The sequence below is a fragment of the Macrotis lagotis genome, chromosome 2 (assembly GCF_037893015.1).
Source record: "Macrotis lagotis isolate mMagLag1 chromosome 2, bilby.v1.9.chrom.fasta, whole genome shotgun sequence".
NCBI lineage: Eukaryota > Metazoa > Chordata > Mammalia > Peramelemorphia > Peramelidae > Macrotis > Macrotis lagotis.
In genome coordinates, this window is record NC_133659.1 from 32,267,301 (window position 1) to 32,289,556 (window position 22,256).

General features: G+C 46.3%; 1 protein-coding gene across 12 annotated transcripts in view; it reads right to left on the reverse strand.

Moving 5' to 3' along the window:
* Window positions 1–22,256, reverse strand: part of MAST2 (microtubule associated serine/threonine kinase 2) — a 156,902-nt gene that overhangs the window by 40,046 nt on the left and 94,600 nt on the right. For all 12 annotated transcript variants that reach the window (XM_074221551.1, XM_074221545.1, XM_074221544.1 and 9 more), the window contains one exon: window positions 1,312–1,403. In XM_074221551.1, coding sequence (XP_074077652.1) covers window positions 1,312–1,403 — 92 coding nt within the window. The remainder of the gene's footprint in view (window positions 1–1,311; window positions 1,404–22,256) is intronic.

Genomic DNA, 22,256 nt, shown 5'->3' on the forward strand with positions numbered 1-22,256 from the left:
TTCCAGAGAAAGAATTGATGGAACTATGAGTACATACTTTTTTTCCTTTATTTTTTATTTCTTTATTTTTCTTTCTCTTGGCTAATATGCAAATGTGTTTTGTATGACTTTACATGCCTTTTCAAGGGGTGAAGAAAAAGGTAAAGAATCTGAAACTCTAAATTTTAAAATATAAAAAAATTTTAAATGCAATTGGGAAATGTGTAATGAAACAAATATATTCAAGACAAAAGAACTTTCAAGGGTTCCCCCCAATAGCTCAGAGCTCCCACTCTCAGATCCTACCAGGTGACCCAAGTATCAGTGGGACCTCTGAGCACCCCAGGACTTTGACATTCCTTTCCTATGGTCCTTTCACATTCTACCAAGTACCAGATTTAATTCTGTGTATGTGGCAACCCCCAATGAGTTCTAAGATTCTTGGGGTCCAGTCCACTCTTGTAGAGCTTATACAGTAGATGCTTAATCAATGTTTAGCATTTCAGTTGCAGACTCTCTAAGTGGCAAGGGTCCCCTCAGGGGTCCCCAATCTAAATTAGATCTGCTACACTCTGAAAATTTGAGGACAAGGTCCTATCCTTCCTCCAACTCACACATTCTCAGTTTCCTTCAATTTGCAGCTCTCAAGCTCTTCAGTCTCCTGATCACCACCCCCCACACACACACACACACTTTGGACAGCTTCCAGCTCTCCACACTTTTAGCCCCCCTCCCAGGCTGCCAGTCCCACCTGATGGCAGGGGCTCCAGCTGCCCAAGCTTCTACTCAGAGCTCAATGTACCTAGCAGGAAGCCCTTGACTGAAGCAGTCTGTGGAGGAGCAAACTTTCACATGGGAATGGAACACTCATATCACAAGGACAGACCAAATGCAAGCACCATCTGGACCCAACCACTGCAGCACTGAAAATGAGGAGATCCCTAAGAGGAAGTCAAACACGGAATAGATGCTCTTGGCAAAGAGGCAGGGTTGCTACGGCAAACCATCCTATTCACTAGTGTAGTGAGTATTTCTATTTGCTACAAAGGGGAACCCAATTTGGAGTTGGGGTTAGAAGGACATTTCTTCATCAGTACAATATCTTTTTTTTGAGCAAAACAGGGCTTTCCTGCATTTATTCATAGTGCAACCCATTCCCAACCTCTGTCTAAGGGAGCCCAGGCAACAATCTTACCCCTCAATGCCTTGTGAGGGGGTTAAAAACAAAGCAGTATAAACCAGTGGTCAGCCTCTGATAAACAAGGCCTTTGTCTTCTTAGGCCTTGCTTGAAAAGCTCTCTTCCCCTCCCCTGCTCCTTCAAAGCAACTTACCTGGGTGGCCATGGAGTGGCGAGTGGGGCCGGGGCAGGGTTGGGGATGTGCTGGATGGAACAATCAGGCTCTTCCGGTTGCTCGTCCTACAACTGCAATGAAAAGAAGAATGTGAATAGGGCTGGCCAGTCATGGAGAGGGAGGTCACTGCTCTCCCCCCCGCCACCCTGCAAGCGCTCTGGCTGGCACACACATTGGACTGTTAGGTCCTATGTGACCAAGACTGAGGACAGAAACAAGCAGGCCAAAAGGAAGAGACACCAGGAACAACTAAGTAAGAGGGGACAAAAGGGAAGGGCTTGGGCAACAGGAAAGAACAAGTCAGCTGTTGCTCCAGAAAGCAAACCCAAATCTGTTGAGGTCCAGGTCTGCAATTTTCTTCCCCAAAATGCTACCTTAGATAAGACACATAAACCAAAAGGACAACATCACATTCAAATATGCTCCTGATACTCAAAAATGTAGAAAGGGAGCATGCAGCAACTGTGAAGATCACCATTTAATTGATGCAATGCAATTGCCACAGTCAACACACCAAGAGAGCCCAAAAACCACTCAGCTACAGGTCAGTCTCCTTGCCAGCTGAGGACACCAGTTACAAGTCCCACCTGTGCAAACCTTCTGGACCCAGCAATATCACTTCTAAGCCTATTCTGCAAAGAGATCAAAGAAAGAGGAAAAGATCTATTCATGCAAAAGTATTTATTAAAGCTCTCTTTGTGGTAGCCCAAAATTGGCAAATAAGGAAATGCCTATCAACTGGGTAGTGGTTGAACAAATTGTGATACGTAGAATGTGATGGAAGAACTGATGAAGAACATTACAGAAAAACTTGGAAGAGAAAGATATAGAGAAAAGTGTGCAGAAGTAGGAAAACTACTTCTGTAAAAACCAATATTGTAAAAACAACCTTGGAAAGACTTAATTACTCCCATCAGCCCAATAACCAACCATGATTCTATAAGGTTCATGAAGCCAGTCACCCACCCACCTCAAGATAGGAAAGTGAGGGACAAATATGCAGAATGTGACATACATCTCTACACATGGCAAACATGGGAATTTATTTTGCTTGTTTGTACATATTTATTAAGAGTTCTATTTTTTTTTTTGTTTTTTTCCTAGTAGGGTAGTGGGAAAATGGGAAGAGAGAAGAAAATAATTGAAAAAAATTAAATTAGTTCCTTTAGCTCCTTTGATCAATCAATAAACATTAAGAGCCCCTATGTGCTATACTAAATCCACTGTGCTAAGGATCAGATTAAAAGCACCAGCAACCTACCGAGAGGAGTGAATGCATCTATAGAAAGGATGGAACAAGATTCAATTGTATCAGATCATCTCAGGAACATTACAAGATGAAAATGGAAGAAATTCAACAAAGAGCTGGAACTAGACTACTTGGAAGGTCAGGGTTAGAAGATGGCTGAAGGGGGCTAGGTGGCACAGTGGACAGAGTACCAGCCCTGGAGTCAGGAGTACCTGAGTTCAAATCTGGCCTCAGACACTTACTAATTACCTAGCTGTGTGGCCTTGGGCAAGCCACTTAACCCCATTTGCCCTGCAAAAAAACCTAAAAACAAAAACAAAAAAAACTGCAGAGGGAAGTCAGCAGTTTTCCAAGTTCTCTCAACCCTCTTCTGAACAAGTTTTAAAAGTATATCAAACTGAATTCTGAGTGGGATAATAATTTTATAAAAGGTCCCAGTAAGGTATTTTATTTAAGAGGACAAAAATAGAGATCTATAAACACTGGAGTAGGACCTAGCCCAGAGCATGGCCAATACCCAGGGCAGAAGGAAGGCTCACCATCTGGTGCCAGCCCTGGGCATAGGACCAGGCCCCATTTGACAGCTCCATCACCAATGCCAAATTGTAGTGCCAGGATGGAAAAGAATAGGGGTCCTATCTTGGTAAGTACCAAGGCTCAAACCAGGAGAGCAGTGACCAGGCCTTTCCCTGGATGAGAGGAAGCATCAAAAATTTGCACTTGGTAGCACAGTGGATAGAGCACCAGCCCTGGAGTCAGGAGGACCTGAATTCAAATCTGACCTCAGACACATAATATTTAACTAGCTGTGTGACCTTGGGCAAGACACTACCCCATTGCCTTGCAAAAGACTAAAAAAACAAACAAACATAAAATTTGCAGGCTTCCACTGAAGTTCTCAAAGGAGCAAAAGGGCATATAAACCAGACATCCCTCCCCACCCCGAGGTGAGAGGAGTTCAACTCTAACATAAAGCTCAAAGTAAGAAACTAGTTGAAAAAAAATAAACAACAAAAAAGAACATGACCATAAAAAGCTACTATGGTGATAGGGAAGTTCAAGGCACAAACTCAGAAGAAGAAATAAATGCAAAAAGAAAAAATATAGATTAGACACAAACCCAACAGGAATTCTGAGAACAACAAAAGAGTTTTCTTTTCTTACTGATATTTTATTTAATTTTCCAATGATATATTATGAAATGCATATTCATAAATTACACAATTTTCTTCCCCCTTCCCCTCAACAGTGAACAGTCTAGTACACATTATACATGTATATTTGTTTTTAACATGCTTACATATTGGTCATTTTCTGTAGGAGGAATAAGGACTAAGGGGAGGAAAAAAGAAAACCATGGGATAGGAAGGAAAAATATAAAAGAAATGTTTAAAAAGTGTTCACTCGGGCGGCTAGGTGGCTTAGTGGATAAAGCACTGGCCTTGGAGTCAGGAGTACCTGGGTTCAAATCCGGTCTCAGACACTTAATAATTACCTAGCTGTGTGGCCTTGGGCAAGCCACTTAACCCCATTTGCCTTGCAAAAAAAAAAAAAAACCCTAAAAAAACAAATAAATAAAATGCATAAAATAAAATACATAGAATTATAAAATAAATCAATTAAATGTTACCAATACATTATAATAAAAAAGTTCACAGACTCCAAATTAAAAATCTCTAACCTAGAGGGAAGCAAAGCAAGAAATTTGTCTTCCCCAATTCATCATCTTCTTGAAAAGTCCTTCTAACAGAGTGAGTCAATGATTATGCCTCCATTCTTCCTTTGCCTCCCAAGTCTTTTCTCCAGCTCCCTATCTTCCTCTTTTGTAGTCACTGAGGCAACCCAGAACTAAACCCAATTCTTCACATGTGATGAGACTACAGGGGAACACAGGGGTACGGGGAATCTGTGAACTCTGTTGGGTAACAAATGGAATCTTTACCTTCACTCACCTCCAATTGAAATTTAGTGTTTCCTTTCATTAATTACTAATTTAAAAGTATTTCAAATATATGTAATATTTTATTTATTTAAATATATTTAATATTTTTAATTGAGAAAAGTCTGACTTCAGGCTTATCTAGATAGCCTGCCCAAGAGGTCCATGATACAAAAAAAGATAAAGAGGAAAAAACAGCCACAAAAATAAAAAAGCTGAAGAGTTCAAGGCAGCCAAAAAGGGCTGATCAGGCAGCATGTCACACAGTTATCCTGCTTGGAGCTTTGAGATCTGCTAACCTTCTGATCATTTTCTTTTTTGATCCTTTGAAAGTCTTTAATTTTTTTCACATTACTACAATAGTGCTGCTGTAATAGTAGAAATAATACCCCCTCCTTCCACAAAGCGAGAGAAACCTCAAATAATAAACAGATAAATAAATAAATAAAGCAGGGGGAGAAAAATGTATATTTTAGTCTGTGTTCTGACACCATCAGTTCTATCTCCGGGATGGATCACATTCTTTATCAAAAGTCCATCAGAGAAGTTGCTTCAGTATTTTTTCTCACAGTTGCTATTGCTAGCTGTATTTCCCTCCACCCTGTTCCTTCCCACCCCCATTTATTCTATTCTCTCTCTCTCCTTTCACCCCGACCCTCCTCAAAAGTGCATTGTATCTGACTACCTCTTCTATCACCTACAGCCTCCCTCTCCTCCCCATCCCCTTTCTCCCATTCCTTTCCTCTCCTTTTTTCCTCAAGGGTAAGATAAATTTCTATTCCCTAATGAGCGTATATGTTATTTCCTCTCTGAGTCATTTCCAATGAGAATGAAGAAGGCTCACTCATTCCCCTTCAACTTCCCCCTTTCACTCCATTGCATAAGCTTTTTCTTGCCTGTTTGGTGTGAAATATCTTCTCTCTCTCCTTTGCCTTTCTCCCACCACATTCCTTTCCCATTAACCCCATCTTTAATATATTATACCTTCGTATTCAGCTACCTCCTATGCCTTGTCATATATGCTCCTCCTAAATGCCCTAATTAATGAGAAGGTTCATACAAGTTATCAGTATCTTCTTCCCATGCAGGAATTCAGTTCTGAATCATTAAGTTCCTCATAGTTAGTCCTTCTCATCCACTCTCTCTATGCTTCACCTGAGTCCTGTACTTAGAGATCAAACTTTCTGCCCAGCTCTGGTTGTTTCAACAGAAAAGGGAATTTCATTGAATGTCCATCTTTTCTCAACAGAGGATTTTCAGTTTTGCTGGAGTTGATTCTCAGTTGTAACCCAAGCTCTTTTGCCTTCAGGAATATCATATTCCAAGTCCTACAAGTTCTTAATGTAAACTCTGCTAAATCCTGTGTAATCCTGACTGTAGTGCCATGCTATCTGAATTGTTTCTGGCTGCTTGTAATATTTTCTCCTTGACTTGGGAGTTCTGAAATTTGACTATAATATTCTTGGGGGATTTTATTTTGGGATTCTCAAGAGGTGATCAGTGGAGTCCCTCAATTTCTATTTTTACCTTCTGTTTTTAGGATATCAGGGCAATTTTCCAGGAGAATTCTTGAAAAAATTAAGTCTAGGCTCTTTTCCTGGTCATGACTTTCAGGTAGCCCAATAATTTTTCAATTATACCTCTCCTGGAGCTATTTCCTAGGTCAGTTGTTTTCTCATTTTCTTCTAGTTTTTCATTCTTTTGGTTTTGTTTTATTGTTTCTTGACTCAGCTCCATCCTACTTTTGAAGGAATTATTTTCTTCAGAGAGCTTTTGTAACTCCTTTTCCATCTGGCCAAGTCTGCTTTTTTAAGACTTTCTACTCTGCATGATCTTTTGGTCTGCTTTTTCCAATTGACCTAAACTAGTTTTTTTTAAAACTAGTTTTTAAGATGTTATTTTCTTCAACATCTTTTTATATCTCCTTGCCCAAGCTGCTGACTTAGGTTTCCATGATTTTCCTGTATTGTTCTCATTTCTTCCCAATTTTTCCTCTACCTCCCTTACTTTTCAAAATCTTTTTTGAGCTCTTCCATAGCCTGAGATCAATGCTTATTTTTCTTGGAGGCTTTGGCTACAGAAGCTTTGATGGTGTCATCTTCTGAATATATATTTTGATCCTCCATGGGACCCAAGTAATTGTCTATGGTCAGATTCCTTTTCATCTGTTGTTTCCTCAATTCCTCAGTCTATGACTTGATTGTAATTCTTCGTTAAACTGGGACTCTGATCAATGTATAACATGGAACCAATGTAAACACTAACAGCCTGCCTTCTGTGGGGGGTGGGAAGCAAAAATGGGGGAAAAAACTGTAAAACTCAAAATAAATAAAATCTTTCTAAAAATAAAAAAAAATAAAGTGGGGTTCTGCTTCCAGGGGGAGGAAGACACACTTTCCCAAGCCTTTGAGGGTTTTTGCAACCATTTTCAGGGACACCCCATCCCCAGGACTTCAATTCCTTCCAAGTTTTATGAGAGGCTCTGATTGTTCTCTTGGTCTATGGATGACCACAAGCACTCCCCTCTGCCCTGGAACTGTGAGGAGGGTCCCTGCTCTGCTATGGGTCCCAGACTGCCTCAGGCAAATCAACAGAATCCTGTCCCAGGGATAGCAGAGACCTCTGCAGTCTACACTGACCCCTTTATCGTGGGCTGAACATTTTGGAAGCAGCTGACTCCCCTGCCTCTGGTTTCCAGGACTGGGGCTGTTCTGAGGCCTGTGCTAGACTAAACTCTGTGCTAACTCTGGTGAGGCAGAGTTTTCTCACTGTCTTTCCAAGTTGTCCTTGGCAATTCCTAGGCCGAGAGGTCTAGAAACTGCCCCACAGCCATGGACTCAGGCCCCCACAGATCTAGGTGCCCCATGAGCTGTTCCTGGATGGCTGGAGTCGAACTGTGCCTCTTTCCAACCCTGGTGGAACAGTCCCTTCCTGCAGATCTTTCAAGTTGTCTTGGGTTGGAAAATTATTTCATTTAATCTGCCACTCCAGAATTTGGTTAGAGTCATAATTTAAAGGCATTTGGAGTGGTCTGGGGGATATTCCCTGGTTTCGTTCCACCATCTTCCCTTCTGCCACCTTACCTCACCATGTTCCTTTGGGAGATTGCTGATTTCTTGAATTGCCATGAATGCAGTTGGCAGCTTCACAAGAACACTGCCCTTAGATCTAGGAGACCTGAGTTTGACTCTGAGCTCAGACACTTAACAGCTCCGAGACCCTAGGCAAATCACTTCACTGCTGCCTGCCTCAACCTCCTCAACCATAAAACATGGGGGATTTGATGGTCTGCCTCAATGTTCCTGTTAGTTCATGAGCTGTGATCACTAGTGACTTGCAACTTCTCAATTTCATTCACTTTCTAGATCCCAAATGATCCTTGCCCTCCAAGGCTGAACAGAGTAACAACAAGACAAGAGTTCCAGGCCAAGCCACTAGAGACCTCAAAGGGTAGCTAGATGACACTGAGAAGAGTATCAACACTGATGTCAGAAGGCCCTGAGTTGAAATCTGGCCATGGGCAATCTCTTCACCCTGACAGTCTTGCATCAAGGGCCATCTCCAGGCATCCTGATTCCTATCTGGCGACTGGACCCAGCTAGCTCTGGAAGAGACAGTGAGGCTGGTGATTCAGCACAGCCCACCACCACCAAAATCCAACTCAAGTACATATCAGAGTATCCCTCCCTGATACAGTGGTCTTCTTCAAGAATGAAGGACAAACATCATCCATCATCATCAACAGTCTGAGTCACTTGTCAACTAGTTCTAGAATCTACCTCCCTGTTCTGTCATCCATATTTGGCAGAGACAACAATTCTCTAAATAACAGAGAAAACATGGAGCAGCAGCTGGAATAAGCACCAGGAGTCAGAAACACTTAAGGGCTGAGTGACCCACTACCATGGGCAGTTTCCTCAACTGTCAAATGGACACAAACACCACCTGGCCCTCACAGGATTATTGAGAGGCTCAAAGGCAGGAATGCTTACAGTGCTTCACAAACCTGGCCTTAAGCTAGAAATCAGTCACTGTGCTCATTCTCTGTGCTTACACAGCTGCCCCCCCCCCTTTTTTTCCTTTTGTGCATTGTCTTCCCCAATTAGATTATAAGCTCCTCGAAGTCAGGGATTGCTGGTCTTTTTCTTCTTTGAATCCCCAGCACTTAGCACAGGGCCTGGTCCATAATGGATGCTTAATAAATATTTATTGAAGTGAAAATTGGAAAGTCAACATGGTCCAATAGATAACCAGTCTCAAAGCCAGGAGGACTTGCCTTCAGGTCTCACTTTAGGTCCACAATGACTGGGTGGCATCTCTGTGCTTCTGAGAACTCTCTCAGAATATATGGTGCAGAAAAGGAGCCAACCCACATAGGTAGAGGGAGTTTCCCCACACCTATGACATTACAGGTTCAGTCCCTACACTAATCCTACCAGACCTAGACCACAGGACTGAGTCATTGACTGTCAAGAAATAATGTAAAATTCAACCTAGTAGGAATTTTTCTGAACCCCAGGGCACTCAGATAGAACCCCACAAACAGAACCCTTTCAGAATGGAATTGCTAGGTCTTGTGTGAATGATGAAGAGAAGGCCTGTAGGACAGGATTACAGAGTGTGAGAGGGGGAATAAAGAAGAGCCTGAACTATGGGTGGAACTATAGGAGAGATGTCACTGCAGGCAAAAATAATATTTGGCAAGTGACTGAACATGTGGGGAGAGGGAGAGTGTCTAGGGCCAGGTATATGGAGGATGCATCAACAAAGGCCACTGAGGAATAATCAGAGCAATAGCTGGTGAACTAGGAGGCATCAATGTCATAAAAACCTAAATTTGGGCCAAATCTATAAGATGAAATTTGGAAGAGATAAATGGAACATCTGGAACTTAGGTTCAAAAAATCAATTTCCTAAGTACAAGATGGTATTCCTCCCCCTTGAAACTGGAGGACTACATGTTGGATACAGATGATCACAAGAGGGTCCCTGAAGTCCTCCCAACTCTCGAAATCTGTGTTTCTGTGATTCTGTAGTAGGGCAGTGTCTCACCCCAGGATAACCAAACCTACCACATAGGATGAAGCATGAAATGATGATGCTATCTATCTAGGATTTCTAGGACACTTTCAGGTGGCCAGGGAAATGCATGATTCTTCACAGCCTGACAGATGTCAGTTCCTAGGCCACAAATACAAATCCCACACCTTTGAGAACTCTATCAATAAATTAAAATGTAAGCAGAATTGCTCTTCAATTGCCCAGGTATAACAATGACCCAAAAACCTTGTCAGACCAACATTTTTCAGAGATGCTGACATCCCAAGAGTGCAACCACAGGCAACATCAGAGAGCTGAATGGTGCTTGTCCTGTCCCCTAGAAGAAACAACTTTCTCAAAGGTCACAGAGGCAAGAGATAAGGGAAGTAAGGTAGCCAGAGATGATGTGACATACTGAGTCCCAGGTCTCTCCTGACTCTGGTCTAATACCACAGACCAGCTTTGGGAGGTTCATGGGCACCCTCAGGTGAGAAAGCAGCAAAAGTGGGGTAGCGTGAAGGAAATGAGCCAGGAGGCCAGAAAAGAGAGAGAAACCAAGATTGTGGGTGATCAGCTACCAATGCCAAGACACCAGAGATAGGTATAGAAACAGAAAGGTTCCTATGGGGACTGGGGGGTCTTTTGAGTCCTTAAGCTATCCTGATCAAGTTGCCTGCAACTCCTACAAACTCAGCAAGAATCCAGGGCTTGTGGTGAGAACCCACCTACAGAGCTGGGAAAAGGAGAAGGCACAGAGGCTTTGGCACCTCCCTGGTAAGAGTCATCTTGCCCATGTGGACAATCCTTTTTGCTGCTCCAAGATCCCTCTAGTGGTCACCTAGGAAAGGTCAGACCCCTGTATCGTGGGCTGGCAGTCCAGTCCACCATCCCCGGACCACGCCTGTGGCTGGCCAGAGGCAGCACCTCCCAGTTTTCTAAGGACTGAAGCTTCACACAGGGAGAGCAAGACTAGACTTCAGAGGACGCAGGCTTCTCCCCCTCATTTCACAAATGAGGAAACTGAGGCCTTGAGAGAGGCTCCTGGGGGGGCAGCAGGGGCCCGAGGTGGGCTTTTCGGCTGGGGTGCACCAATTCCTAGAGCCTGGGCCTCGGGAGGCTCAGCTCCCAAGTCCGGCAGGTTGCTGTTGGGAGGGAGGGGTCCACGCTGTTCTCCAAGGAGCAGGGGGGTTCTCCCCCGGACTGCCCCTCGGAGCCGGGGCCTCCCACCCCCTGGGGAGGTCTGGCCCTGGGCAAGGGCTGGGCCGCAGCTGCTGTCCGGCAGCACCCCAACAAGGAGAGGCCCGGGCCGGGGAGGCTCCTGGGGCCCAGGGAGGCCCCCACCTGCGGGGTTTCTCTGCAGGGCGCCCCGACGTCAGCTCCCCAGCCAAGACCTCGCCCCCAGAGGGGGAAAGGGCCAGCGCCCCCACCCTGGCCCTCCTCCCAGGGCCGGGGGCCCTACCTTTTGGAGCGCCGGAGGCGGCCGGCGGGCGGCAGGGAGAAGTTGGACAGCACGGTCCACGAGTCGGCCATGGCCGGGCGGGCAGGGGGCGGCCCAGGGGCGCCCCGAGGCCGGCCAACGCGTGGCAGCCTGGGAGGGGGCGGGGCGGCCCTCCCCTCGCCCCCAGGCCCCAACCGCGGCCTCCGGGAGCCCCAGGCCGCCCCGCCCCCACCGCATCAGCTGCCAATCATCTCCGGTCCAGATCGATGGAGACCCCAGGGGCCGGGCCCGGGGGAGGGGCGGGCGGCCCCGCCCTCGGGAAGGGGAGGCAGCAGGTGAGGGCCCCGCCGACCCCGCCTCAAGGAGGGGGCGCAGCAGCAGAGGGCGCGCCCCCAGAGCACGGGCGAGTTCAGGAGGGGGCGCTTGGGGCACCCCCGGTGCCTGGTTTCCCGTTGGTCCTGCAGTTTCCCGGGCAGAGGCGCCAGTCCAGTGTCAGCTCTGGGGGCGCACGGGGAGCCCCGGGAAGGCTTTCCAGTTCTCCAGCCGACAGGGAGCAGGGATGAGGCCCGGCCCGAGGCCGGGCAAGCCGGACCCCGCAGGACTGGTCAAGAAGTTTGGCCAGGATGAGGGCGATGCCCCAGGACGACTGCACAGTGCGCCCGGGGGAGGGGGCTCAGGGAGGGGGTTCATTTCTCTAAGGAACCAGTGAACGGGGTCTGCAGAAGGCGAAGGGAGAGATACCAAGGAGGCGGGGTAGCATGAGGAAGGTGAGAGGGTGGGCCCGCTCCACCAGGGGAGAGATGTGTGATGCAGGCTGAGGAGGAAGACGGAAGACAGAAGGCAGAGGCTGGCAGAGGCTGGCAGAGGCTCTCAGCCAGTGGGCTTCATTCAAAAGCCATGGGGGGGTAGAGGGCATCAGAGGAGCCTTGAGAGTTAAAGTCTGTGCTCAGTTGATCCACTGGGGTGGCAGAGAGGGGCTGCCTTGCTGCAGTGAGAGCCCAAGATTAGTTCTCTTAAAGGATCCAGGCAGCACGGATGCAAGATTTCCCAGAGTCCTGTTAAAGCAGCACACGGCGTGGGGAGGGGGAGGTGGGTGGTGAAAGTCAGCTAAGGCACCACCAGCAACAGTGTAAGGGTGCTGGGGGACTCACGCGCAGAGCCGGCTCCTCTCAACTGTTTTGTTTTTAGATCAGTCCCTAAAACAGGCTTTTACAGATACAGGCTTTCAATCAGGGATAGAATAGTAATTTTTAAAAAACCCATCCTAAGAGGAATCTTTAAAGCTGCAGGTCTCTGCATGGGTTCCAGCCTAGCTTGAGGCATTCTGCCGGCTGAGTTTGGTAATTCACAGTCCTTAGAAGGGAGGGGAGAAAGAAAGGGGAAAGCAGTGGTGATGGAAGTGCTTCTCTGAGCCAGATCCTCTCTTTTCAGGTGCTCCTCACAATAGCCCTAGAAGGGAAGTGACATTATCACCCTTTTTTACAGTTTAGGAAACTGAGGCAAACAGTGGTAAAGTGACTCGTCCAGGAGGCAGAAATGTCCAGAAAGGACATTACAGAGCAGCAGAGGAAACACTGGAGCTGCCTCAGGTCTCTGTCAACCACAGCCAACCCCTCCTCCTCTCCCCAGGTCATCGCCCCCAGGATACTCAGTGGCTCCAGATCACCTTGAGCATCATATACCAAATGCTTCCTTTGGGGCTCAGAGTCTTCAGAATCTTCCTCCCAGCGATGCTGTTCTCTGGGCTGTTCCTCACCTAAGACTCTTTCCCTTCTCATTCTAGCACCTTCCACTGTTGAATATATATTTCTCATTTATCCTGAATGTATTTTGTCAGTATAGAGTGCTTGCCTACTGTCTCCTCCATTGGACTAGGGGCTCCTACAAGAAGGGAATGTTTCTGGCTTTTTTTTTTTTTTTTTTTTTGGTATTCCCATTGCTTAGCAGGAGGCTGGTACATACGTGAATGTTGATTTTTAACCTTCTCTTTAGTTTTCACTAAGGAGACTGGGTCCAGAAGGCTCTCTGACTAGCTAAGAGCCAGGTCTGGCCCCATCAATCTCCTCTGGCTCCAAGTGCTGGCCCTTCTGCATCAGGTTGCCTGGGCCACTTTTAACATACCTCAGGGTTCATTTCAGTCCAAGTTTTGGTATCCCTTTTTATGGAGCAAGCAACTGGGAAGAGGAGAGGAGCCAAATGGCTGATACCCTCACTTTCCACTCTAGGTTGCTTTCTGCACCAAATATATTCTGGAGGAAGCAGCAGCCTTGCCTTTGGATGTGCCAATGGGTCCTCCCTCCCCCCTCAACACCAAGGCCATCTCCCAAATCACTATCCCTATTATGACCACATTTCCAGGCCCAGCTAAGTATTCCCAACATCTGTCAAAGGGAGATCTACTTATAGAAGACAAACAGATGTGACCTTGACCCCTTCCCTCCAACCATCTGGCCCACTCTGGCTTCATGTGCTTCTATACCCAGCTTCAAATGTTTCCCCAGTTATTAGGAATGATTGATTGAATGTGCAAAGTGCCATGCCCTCAAGGAGCCCAAAGTCTAACAGAGTGAGGCAAAACAGAGTAGACTTCAGCTGCAAGTAAGATGGAAAAACTTAGTGGTCCTTGAGCAGAGCAGATGGTCACTCATCTTCTCTGATACTACTGCTTCCATTAACACAAACATATCAGTTTCTGATGCTAGGTCACATGACAGGTCCCGGCTTTGAAAATGAACATTTTCTTTTTTGCCAGTTCTCTTCAAGGGTCATTTTCCTGGATGGCAGCTGGGGGTCCAGGCTAGAAGAACAGTCAGTGGTCTAAGAGTGGAACTCTTCCTTGGGCTCTTGGGCTGCTTGGTGGTGGTAGCAAGGAGATGGTTTGAAAGATGAATGGTGTTGGGGAGAAGTAAAGGTTGGGGGCAGGTGAAGATAAATAAATTTAGTTCTGGATATATTCAGCTTAAAACATCTCCAGAACATTCAATTTGAAATGTTCAAAGGGTAATGGGTGATGCAGCCCAAAAGGCAAGGGAGAGACTGGGGTTGGATGGACAAATCAGCAGAGAAAGGATAAGAAGTCCCTGGGAACTGATGAGGTCACCAGATGAGAGAATGTACAGAAAATCTTGAGACTGGACACAATCTTTGGGAACATCCACAGCTGATAAGTCAGCAGAGGTCCCCAAAACCCAGAGAAGAAGTACATCCAGGAGCAGAGGAGAAAAAAGAACATCCAGTGTTCCAGGGAGATCTAGAGGAGGCCCGCCTGAGAAAAGCCCCCAGATGATACCTATTTTAATTCAGGGACAACAGTTCAACCCCTCCTCCAGGGTACAGGCTGGCCCTAGAAAAGCCTGAGCCTGGTCCCAGGGGTCCTCCTGGCTCTGAGTTTGAGCCCTGACTACTGCCAATGCTTTCCTGTTCTCCAGTTTCACTGGCACTGAAACTATGCCAGGGGATCAGTCAGAAAGGTCAGCTCCTTTCATCTGACCATTTACAAAGTAATCTGAGAGGGACAATGGCAGCCAGGAACCCCTTACTTGCCAGGTGGCCAGGGTTTCACTGGAAAAAGGGCATGTATGTGGGGCACATGGGACATCATGGTATGGGGCACATGGGGTATCGTGGTGTGGGGCACACAACACCCTCTCAGGTATCACCACATATTTTAGAAGAATTGAGGATCATGTGGCAATGCCCCCCCCACACACACACACATCCTCAAGTAAGGTACAAGGTTGGAGGAGGCAGCAGGTGCCATTGTCCCCTGAGAGACTCAAGGCCACTTCACCACTGGTCTTGTCCCAATGTGTCTCACTTCCTCCTAAGAATAACAGAAGAAAGGGAACATGGAGACCCCTGGAGGTAAGACCTCTCAACTCCAGCTCGCCCAGGGCTGGAGGAGGGCCCTCAATCCTCAGAGGCCTTTGTTGAGGTCTGCCTCCTCTGCCTCTTGAGCTACAGCTTTCTGCCCAGTTCTTGGTTCACGCAACACCAAATCCAAGGCCATTCTCAGTCTTTCTCTTCCTTGACCCTAGACACTGACCCCTTCTACCCTCCATGTGACTCAGTTTCCAGCTTCTCCCTTCCCTCTGTTTTCACTCTTGTCACTCAATGTGACATCCCTAGGTGGTGCCCTCAATTCTCAGCTCATCTTTTCTATGTGCCCACCCTTGTCCATCTGGCACTGGTCCCAACTATATATCTCTAGTCTTAACCTTCAGTAATCACCAGCTCTTCTCTCTATTCCCACAAGGTCCAGCTATGAGACAAGCTCTCCACTTACAAGGCCCATAGGTAAAGTCCAACACAAACAACTTATACAGTAAGGCCCAGTGAAAAGAGCACAGGCTTTAGTTTCAAGACCCTCATTTGAACCCTCCCTCAAATGTTTACTATATAACTTTGTGACATGGGCAAATCATTTAACTTCCCTAGACCCCAGATTCCTCCTCTGACAAGAGACAGAGAGCAGCACATGGGCTCTGAGATCCTTCCTTGTTCTCAGGACCCAGGATTCATGACCCAGTCATCCTTACTAGCTTTAGATCTGTGATCCTATATTGTTCAGGATGCCCAATTCCCTTCAAAGTTTAGCTCATGCGCTGCCACCTCCTGGAAGTCTTCTCTGATTGGCCCTCCTCCCACCCCAACTGCTTAAGTCTCCCTTATAAAAATGACCTGTTTTTATCTTATGTACATTTTGCATCTATTTCCACATTTGTGTTAAAATTTAGCTCCTTAGGGCAGAGCTGGTCTCCCCTCTGTCTTTGTGACCCAGAAGCCGGGCACACAGCTCCACTGACTTCTCGACCTACAGACACTCTTCCTCCATGTCTTTCTCTGTTCAAGTCTCAGGGAAGTATGCCATCCACACAATGTCTCAACTTTGCTTTTGCCTCGTCTCTTCCTTGTTCCTCACATCTGACAGCCCTGACTCCAGCCCACTCCTCTCCTCTCCATCCTCACTGCCAATCTCCTTCTCACAAGGATCTCAGTAATTGGGATAGCATCCTCCAGATACTCAAGACAAAGGCTGTTCCTCTCTTGCTCAAAAGCATTTGATGGCTCCCCTTTGGCTAGAGGTTAAAGTTCAAATACTACAACCTCGTATCTACTTAGGTACAAAGGAAAGGACCCTGGATCTGAAGTTGGCTGGCTTGCATCTGAACTGTAGCCTTGTGCTAATTTATTTGTGTGAACTTGCATAATTCAGGGCAACTCTGGACCTCAGTTTCCTCCTCTGTAAAATGAGGGGGAAGGGTCAATGGTAAATGGTATACAAGGAGTAACAGAGTAACCAGTCCTGAGGGTGTTCATCATGATAAAAGGCAGTTAGCTTGCCAGTCAAGAGTCAAAGTAGGCTCTGGAAGAACTCTAACATTTTACAGGAAGACCCAGGGTAAGGAGATCTGGGAGGGGGAGAAGGGTCTGCCCAGCATGCCATTCTGTGGGCACTGCACTGCCCTCCTCAGTGTTTATACCCACAGTGCTGAGCCCAGACCAGTGGAGCTAGGTGCTTGGGGATCGTCTGTGCCTCAGCTTCTTCATCTGTGAAACGGAAACAATGCCTCTGTCACAAGGAGACTGGGCTTCTGAAGAGGTCAGTCATGTGCTAGAGAGCTTCCAGTCATGATGGTGGCCCCCCATCCCACAGGTCCAGGGAGACAGAGGGCAGTCAGATAGTTTGTTTCTACGCTTTCCCTGGTATCCAATGTTATTGCTGCGGAACAAATAAAGTTGATGAGACCCCACCAGAGGTCTAGAGAATGCCATGGCCCCAGAGTCATCCATTGTGATGAACATGGGCCATGGGTCTGGCACCAGCACCCAGCTCTGCAAGAGAAGCTGTCATCCTTGCTGGGGGGAGCACCTCAAGCACAACCCCTCCCCCAGAGTTGATTGCAGTCCATCTTCACCTTCTCATCCAAGGCCCAGGAAGGAAGGAAATATGAATTGTCCACTATGTGGGAGGTGCACATTCTGCTAAGTGCTTTCTCAACAGAATCTCATTAGATCATCATAGCCCCCAGGGGAGGAAGGTTCATCCTCTATGTATCTCATTGTGCTCGGTCCACTGTACTCCACCATAACTGGAGACCTTAGCACCCCTTCATCTGTAGCCACATAGCATCCAAGAACAATGGAGTGACTTAATATAGGCTTTAGAAGTCACAGAGGATCCTTAAACCCAAGGTCCCATTTCCTAAATGCACTCTTAGCTTCCATCTATGGTGACAATCCAACAAAGGACCAGCCCCATAACTGGCTGCTATAGTCTGGACAGTAGAGGTTTTTCATCCTCCTGGTTTTTCCTCTGAGAATGGTTAGGGCACACTCCTCACCCAGTGGCTGGGAGGGAGCCTCATTGCAAAGCTCTGCTAAGTGCTAGGGTGCGATTCAGTCAGTGCAAGGACATTCACAAGAGGAGCACAGTCCTGTGCTTTTATTGAAAAATAAAGATCAGAAGATTACACACAGAGGGAACCGATTTTCAACCATTTGGCATGCATAATTTTTTTATTTGAAAGTACATTTTGACTCCTTAAACTGACTAATGCAACATGTGCTTTGAAACTAAAATGATTTTTTCTCATCTCAGTATGGGCTATAATGAATTTCATTCATTCACCATCCCCATGGGTTCCAATACATTTCCATAAGAGCAAGGAAGCCCCTAACAAAGGCTCTTTATTTTATCCCTCGATGGATTATTAGTAATCAGAGGGTTATCAGATAAAAGTTCTCTCTACTGTCATGCCTTTCAAGGCTTCTTTTACAATCTTGGCATACCCATTCAATCAAGTTTTTACTAAATACGATAAGCTCAGCACAGAACTAGGTACTGGAGAAACAAAGTCAAACAAAAGGAATATTCCCTTCTCTCAAGGAACTGAAATTCTGCTGAAGGGAGGAGGAAGAGGCAGGGCATTCTCACAGCAAGGTAGCTGGTGGAGTTGTGAACTGATCCAACCTTTTTGGAGAGCAATCTGAAACCATGCCCCACGGGCTACAAAACTGTGCAGACCCTCTGATCCAGAAATACCACTGCTGGGCCTAGTCCAGAAATACCACCACTGGGTCTGAATCCCAAAGAGATCATTAAAAATCAGGAAAAGGATCCACATGTACAAAAATATTTATAGAGCTCTGTTTGTGGTGGTAAAGAAAATGAGAAACTGAAGGATTTCCATCAAGTGGGGACTAGTTGAACAAGTTGTGGTATATGAATGCTAAGGAGTTCTACTGTTTTTATAAGAAAATGAGCAGGCAGACTTCAGAAAAGGCTGGAAAGACTTATATGAACTGATGCTGATGAAGTGAGCAGAACCAGGAAAACACTGTACACACCAACAGCAACTATGTATGATGATCAACTAGGAAGAACTCCTCTCTCAGCAGTTCAATGATCAAGGACAATTCTAAAAGACTTGTTGGTGGAAAATGCCATCCATATCCAGAGAAAAAACTATAGAGTCTGAATGCACTTTTTAAAACTTTTTTTTCCTTTTTCTCATGCCTTTTCCACCCCTTTAGTTCTGATTCTTCTTTCACAACATAACTAATACAGAAATGTTAAACCTGATTGTACATTTACAACCTATGTCATGGGGAGAGAAGGGAAGGAAGGGAGGAAGAAAAATGTGCAACTCCAAAGTTTACAAAAAGATGAATACTGAAAATTACTTTGTATGTAATTGAAAAAATAAAATAACATTCAAAAACAGTGAAGGTAGAGAATCAGGGAAGGCTACCCCTAGGAGGTAGCAGGAGGTGGTATAGAAACCAAATACTTAGGGAAGAGAAAGTTTCCCAGTGCTGGCGGAGGAAGGAGAGCATGCCAGAAATGGAAAGACCGGCTACACAAAAAGCAAGCAGACAGGAAAATGTTGGTCGACTATGGGGAGTTCTGATTGGGTCAGGATGGAACCAAGAGCAGTTTCAAGGGCATCTGCACGGTAGACTGGAGGCAGATGGTAGAACTAGAGAGATGCTAGAGCTTAGATTAGCTAAGGGGACAGGGTTACACTTCAGCTTAGGAAAAAAAAACACTTTAGCAGTTTGGGTAGATGAGTTATAGGTCAGATATTGAGACACTTCCAGAGCATCCAATATGAATTTAGCAATGTGAGATTAAAAAGTCAGGAGGAAGACTGGGGGCAGTCAATATAGAGAGATGATCATGAAAGTCATGGGAGCCAATGAGAGACCAAGGGCAGAGTCTTGAAGATATGCCCATGGTTAGTTAGTAGGCAAGAGTCAGAAAGGATGCTGAGGAATGATCAGAAAGGGAAGAGGAGAATCAAGAAAGGGCCTTGAAAACTCAGAGGGAAGAGGCAAAAAGGATAAGGTTAGACAGATTTGGCAATTATGAAATGAAGTTAATTCATTTGTGTGGTGAGGCTGGAAGCCAAGTACATCAGGGTCAGAAGAGAACAAGAGAAGATCCAATAAGCTGAGAAATGCAGGAGTGACATAAGATGACGGCTTGGTCTAATTAAGACTTGTAAGCATGAGAGGGACGTGAGTATGTTTGAAGGCAGCAGGGAAGGAGCCAAGGTAGGAAGGAAGATCAAAGGCTGGGGGGCAGGGGTGAAAGTAGGGCAAATCTGCTGGAAAAGATGGGCCTTGGTAAGTAAAGGGGGGGGGGGGGGGTGGAGATAAGATGTGAGGGAATTCCAGGCAAGTGACCTCTACTTCCTCAATCAAGTCTGAGGAGAGGTCCTTAACTGAAAGGTGGGAAGGCTTGATGGAAGAAGAAACAGTGTGAAATAATGATTGGGGACCACATAATATCTCTCAAGGAAGACTAGAAGGATGCTCTTATGGGGTCCAGTAGAGATGGGGGAGCATCAGTATCCAGGGGGATGGTCAGTTCAGCTCCATCTGGCACCCCATGAGTGGATGCAGAAAAAGGCAGATGCTGGGGATAATCTCGGACTGGGGTGTGGCCAGGGTTAAGTGGTGAGAGGTCAAAGGGACAATGAAGTGGAAGATAGAGGGCATCAGGAAGGAAAATGAAACTGGATCAGGGTAATGGCCTGGAAGGAGGAAGGGTGGAGAGGATGAATTAAGGTCTGGTTGAGGAGGCAGAGACATGGAATGATAGGAAGTCCTGCCCAGGTGGATAGACCATTTATGAGTGATGCTGAGATCAAGTGTGTATCTGTCACTGAACTTGGCTAAAGGAGAGAACTGTTTTCTAAAACTTAGAATGGGATGAGCTTAACATGAGGATGACATTGAGAGGAAAGGGAGTGTGATGGTTCAGGAGGCATTGTGGGGTCTGACCTCAAGAAGAATCCCTAACACCACCTCCTACCCAAGATGGAGAAAGTCTAAACTTGAGATGTGGAAGGGGACAATCCCAGTCGCAGCTGTCATACGCCTCTGAGTAGCTGCTGTTACTCCAGGTCCTTATCAAGGTAGTCAAGGTCAGCAGGAGGCACAGCCTGGGGCTGGGGATATGACCTAGTAACACGCCTCCTCTCTGCCCCCAAAACCACGTAGGATCTGTCAAGAGTACTGCAGCCAGCCTGGCGAGATCCAGGGACCTCACCTCTCCCCTGCAACCAGGGGCTGCCTCAACAACATGAGTGACTAAGAATGCTGTCCACCACATCTCCAACAGGTTCAGAGAGGACCTGCCCTTCCTCTGGAAGATACCCTCAGGGCTTCTGGGGAGGGCTGATAACAGATAGGTATGTCAAATTCTCAAGTTTACATCTCCCATCTTCTGTGCATACCAGAAAGACTCACTGAGGTCAGGGCTACTATTAGTCCCAATTTGTAGATGAAATAACTGAGGGTCAAATTCAGTGAAGAATCAGAGGCAAAATTCAAACCCAAGTCTCAATGATTCAGTCTTACGCTCATAATCCACTAGGCCCTACTGCCTCTGCCTTTGGGCCAAGCAGAACAAGCCCACCCCTCCTCCACAGATATCCCCCAGAAGTCTTCCCTCTTCCGAGTGAATCGTCAGTTCCTACAGCTGATCTCTTCACAGCCCAATAGCCAGTTCTCTTATCTTGTCCACCATGAATGGGACACTCCAGTTTATCAGTGTCTGCTAAAACCGTGGTGCCCAGAGCTGAGCACAAGCCTCCAGATAAGGTCTGTGGAGGGCAGAGAACTGAGACGTTCTCTCCAACCTGTTCCTGGAATTATGGATTTAGAGTCAGAAGGTTCTATGGCTAAGAAGCCACGAAGTCCAAAGCTCTTGTTTTACATATAAAGAAACTGAGGCACAGAGGTAAGCAACTTGCTCAGGATCACAAAGCTAATGACTATCTAATGCAGGGTGGTTCTTGCCTCCCAAGTCCAATGCCCATTATTCCATGTATTGAAATATAATTTAATTTTAATTTTATAATAATTATAATTTTAATTGATTAATTTAAGTTAATTAATTTAATCACTTAGATGACTTTGCAGGACTCAAAGGATTTAAAGCTGGAAGGAATACAGGAGTAGTCCCATCCATTCACTTTCCAGAAAAGGAAACTGAAGCTCAGACAAGTGAAGGCTTGTCCAGGGTCACAAAATAGAAACCTCTCCATGGAGTCCAAGATTTCATCAGCTGGTGGGGGTTGTTTGACCACACTACCGACCCATGTTGATCTTGTGGTCCATTAAGACTCCAGATCTCCTGCAGATGTATAGTTACCTAGCCTCTCCTACCTCAGGGTAGCTCTACATGTATCTAGTGAGCATGAGCTCTCCCTTAGGATGCTGGCCACAGGCCAGCCCACAGTGCCCACTAATGGAAATTTCTGGTTCTCAGAATGAGAGGAAACCATCCTCTCCTACACACCACCTGGCTTTCCCCTCACCAGGTTTCCAGCCCAAGGACATCTTGAGTAGCCACCGCCTCCCCTCCGTGCTCCTTCATGAGTCACCTCTCTCTGGGCTCCTAGAGGCTGCCCACATGACTGTGAAGTGGCATAGGGTGTGCACTGGACCTCATGACCTGCCACACCCGGGCAGGGCCACAGAGCCCTCCCTTTCCAATCAGCACCCAAAAGCCTGTCTTAGGCCCCCATGAGTAGTTAGTTGTTGATTGATGCTCAACCAGGGATAGAGCTGCAGTGTCACAGTCAAGTTTCTGGGCATGTGAGATGGAGAGCAAAAGGGGAGCCAGTCTGAAGGCTACCCGAGCAACCAGGCAGTCCTCCACTCCTTTGGGCACTGGGCACCACTTTCTCAGCCTCTCTTAATTCTAATGCTTTCTCACTCTTGTTTCCTATCTGCCTAGTATA